This window comes from Lactuca serriola, chromosome 5, assembly GCF_051521515.1.
Source record: "Lactuca serriola cultivar US96UC23 chromosome 5, Lser_US96UC23_V15, whole genome shotgun sequence".
Classification (NCBI taxonomy): Eukaryota; Viridiplantae; Streptophyta; class Magnoliopsida; order Asterales; family Asteraceae; genus Lactuca; species Lactuca serriola.
Window position 1 is genome coordinate 275,936,142 of NC_136412.1, and position 3,053 is coordinate 275,939,194.

The window sequence follows — 3,053 nt, forward strand, 5'->3', positions numbered from 1 at the left end:
TACATTAGGACATTAGCACTCGCCCACAACAAACCCTGTTGAAAACCAGGTTCTTATAGACTTTTAACCGGGTCCTTTTACCTATTTTGTACTAGTGAATTTCGAAAGGCAATGAGCAATGTTTCTATACAAAGCCCCAACTGATGAGATGGTCCGATAATGGTGGGGCTAGGATGCGATGATGGGTAGGGTTGCGATGGTCCAATTAAAGCGTTAAGCAACTGCAATGGTCCAACAATCTCAAAAGCAAATTTTGATTCTTCTGACACACACACACACATACCCATAGTTCCTGTATGTTTAACTTCGTCTATAAATTCTTGGTCTCACCACACTAGTAAATGGTGCGACATACAGTACCTGGTAGGAAAAAAAAAAAAAAGATTAACATTCTTATCAAATTTTGTTCAAGCCAAAATGTCATCAAATTGTGCAAAAGAATTATGGCATCAGAGAATCTTTTTCTCTAATGTGGTGGTGACAAGAAAAAGGAACCTTTTTTGGGGACGCAAATGGAGATCCCTCGACATCAAAATGGCCATTGGGATCTTGCTTTTTCATATTTTGGCATTTTTTGCTCCATTTACATTCACCTGGGATGCTTTTTGGATAGCTTTTTTTGGTTACATTCTAACAGGGATATTCGGTATAACCATGTGTTACCACAGGCTTCTAGCACATCACAGTTTGAAGCTGCCTAAATGGCTCGAATACACATGCGCTTATTTAGGTGTTCAAGCTATCCAGGTCCTATTTAATATATATGTCTTTAAATTTTGTTTTTCTATATTTTCTTAATGAATAGTATCGTTACTTGGCTTGTATTTTTATGGAAACATTTTCTTTCTTTCATACATACAGAGGGATCCAATATATTGGGTGAGCATCCATAGATATCACCATCAATATGTTGAATCAGAAAAAGACCCCCATACTCCCACATATGGATTTTGGTTTAGTCACATGGGTTGGATCCTTGATAGCGGCTTCATTATGGAAAAGGTGCATGTCTTTCCACTTTAATGAGCAAATATATAGTATTATCTTCGTTTGAATTCTTTTTTACTATTAGTCTATTAATGATATATATAACTTTATGGTTATTTTATGGTTATCAGTATCAGGAACGTAAAAATGTAGAAGATTTAAAAAGTCAAGCATTCTACAGGTTCATCAAAAGAACTTACTTGTGGCATATATTTGGATTTGGAGCACTCGTTTATGCTTGGGGTGGTTTCCCCTACCTCGTTTGGATTATGGTAAAGCTTAAAACACTTTTTTCAGATATAATTATTCTAAATTTTGATAAAAGCAAACATGTATCATGTCGATATATGCATGCAGGGTGTTAGGAGCATGTGGGTGTTACACATGACTCTTCTGGTGAACTCGGCTTGCCATATATGGGGAAAACGAGTTTGGAACACCAATGATTTGTCTAAAAATAATTGGTATATTTCTGAATTTTTGTATTAATTATTTCTTTAGAACACTAATATAGTCGAGACATGCATGGTTACTATAGGTGGGTTGCATTGCTTACATTTGGTGAAGGATGGCATAATAATCACCATGCTTTTGAGTACTCTGCTCGACATGGGTTGGAATGGTGGCAGATAGATCTGTGTTGGTATGTGATTTGTTTTCTTGAGTCCGTGGGATTGGCCTCGAATGTGAAATTGCCGACTCCTGCTCACAAGTTTAAGAAATCCTTTGCTTCTACAAACAAATTCAGATGATTACTCTAAAATGTTACCACCTATGCATCGATTTTTAGTAATATATATGTTTTTTCCATTTAAATTGTTTAATCTTTGAGTGAGATTTTCCTACTTGTAAGATATTAAATGCATAATTTGTGTGTGTTTTGTATTACTTAATCTATGACAAGGACACTAGCCCGCATATATCTATTAGGTAGGTTCTTTTAATTCTTAAAAGGCCCACTATTTTCCCACTAAGAAGTCTATGATGTGTTTAATGAAGATTATTAAACTTCACCATCTCTTATATTATATACAATCTAATTCCACTGATATCTACCCTCATTTAATTCATTTCGCTTGTTAAACAAAACTTAGAATTGCTCTAACAAATGAAATTAGAATTCCCGATGATTCCTTAATCCTCGGTATTACATTTCAATAACAGATTATGAATGAACTTGTTTTTATCTTAAGGTGTCACACTATTTTTTAGGGGTTGGCAATGGATTCTTTTCTCAATCCCTCGCGGATTCTTTATGGGTTGGCCAGTGGATTTTTTTTCAATACCTCGATAATTTCATAATTTGTTAGGAAGCAATGAAAAAAATGCATAGGCCAACTTTTAGTAAAGAAGTGTAACTTTGTAATGTATATTAAGAAGTGTAACTTTGTAATGCATGTATATTAGTGGGAGTGACACAACACCTTATGATTGTTTTTGTCCCTAAAAGGACTATGTATTTGTTAGCTCCCCTAAAAACACATAAGATTGATGTATCTGTTTATAATACCCGTTTTCCAATGTCTGGTACATGATTTCTTTTAAAATACTAATAATAATAATAATAATAATAATAATTATTATTATTATTAAAATAAAGCAATTTATTTGGAATAAGTATGATCAATGTTCTAAATAACGTTAGACATGACGTTGGCGGCAATGTCAAAAAATAAAAACGTTACACGTTTGGATTGGATGAAGTAAAATTCAGTTTAGTTAGTTTTGTGTTAATTTGATTGGATTATGTCTTTGGATTGGATGAAAAAATAAATAAAGAAAAATAAAATGGAGTATCTTCCCGAAGGGTTTAGTGTCTACATATGTTATTTCTTCAAAATGACTTAGTTAGGCTTGCTGTAAAAACTACTTTTAATTGGAATAATTCGTATATTCTTTAATATATGTGTGTGTTGGTGTTTCTCAATCAACATGTGCATTTTTGTCCAAAGGTAAAAAAGGCAAATATAATTTTGATATTGTCGTATTATACATACTTATTGTAAAATGACCTATTTACCCTTGTTGTGTGTGTTTGTTTGTGTTTCAGTGTGTGTGTGTGTATG

At 33.3% G+C, this 3,053-nt stretch overlaps 1 protein-coding gene across 1 annotated transcript; it reads left to right on the forward strand.

The window, feature by feature from the left end:
- The first annotated feature begins 346 nt into the window (after window positions 1-346).
- Window positions 347-1,888, forward strand: LOC145051639 (palmitoyl-monogalactosyldiacylglycerol delta-7 desaturase, chloroplastic-like). Its single transcript, XM_078999509.1, has 5 exons — window positions 347-747; window positions 862-1,002; window positions 1,119-1,259; window positions 1,345-1,451; window positions 1,526-1,888. Exons 1-5 carry the CDS (start codon window positions 418-420, stop codon window positions 1,737-1,739), a joined length of 933 nt encoding a protein of 310 aa, XP_078855635.1. The 5' UTR covers window positions 347-417; the 3' UTR covers window positions 1,740-1,888.
- The last annotated feature ends 1,165 nt before the right edge of the window (window positions 1,889-3,053 follow it).

Coding starts and splice junctions, on each gene's coding strand:
- LOC145051639 (XM_078999509.1), top strand. CDS start 418: ATGTCATCAAATTGTGCAAAAGAATTATGGCATCAGAGAATCTTTTTC. Junction 1,260..1,344: donor CCTACCTCGTTTGGATTATG/GTAAAGCTTAAA, acceptor ATATGCATGCAG/GGTGTTAGGAGCATGTGGGT. Junction 1,452..1,525: donor GATTTGTCTAAAAATAATTG/GTATATTTCTGA, acceptor TGGTTACTATAG/GTGGGTTGCATTGCTTACAT.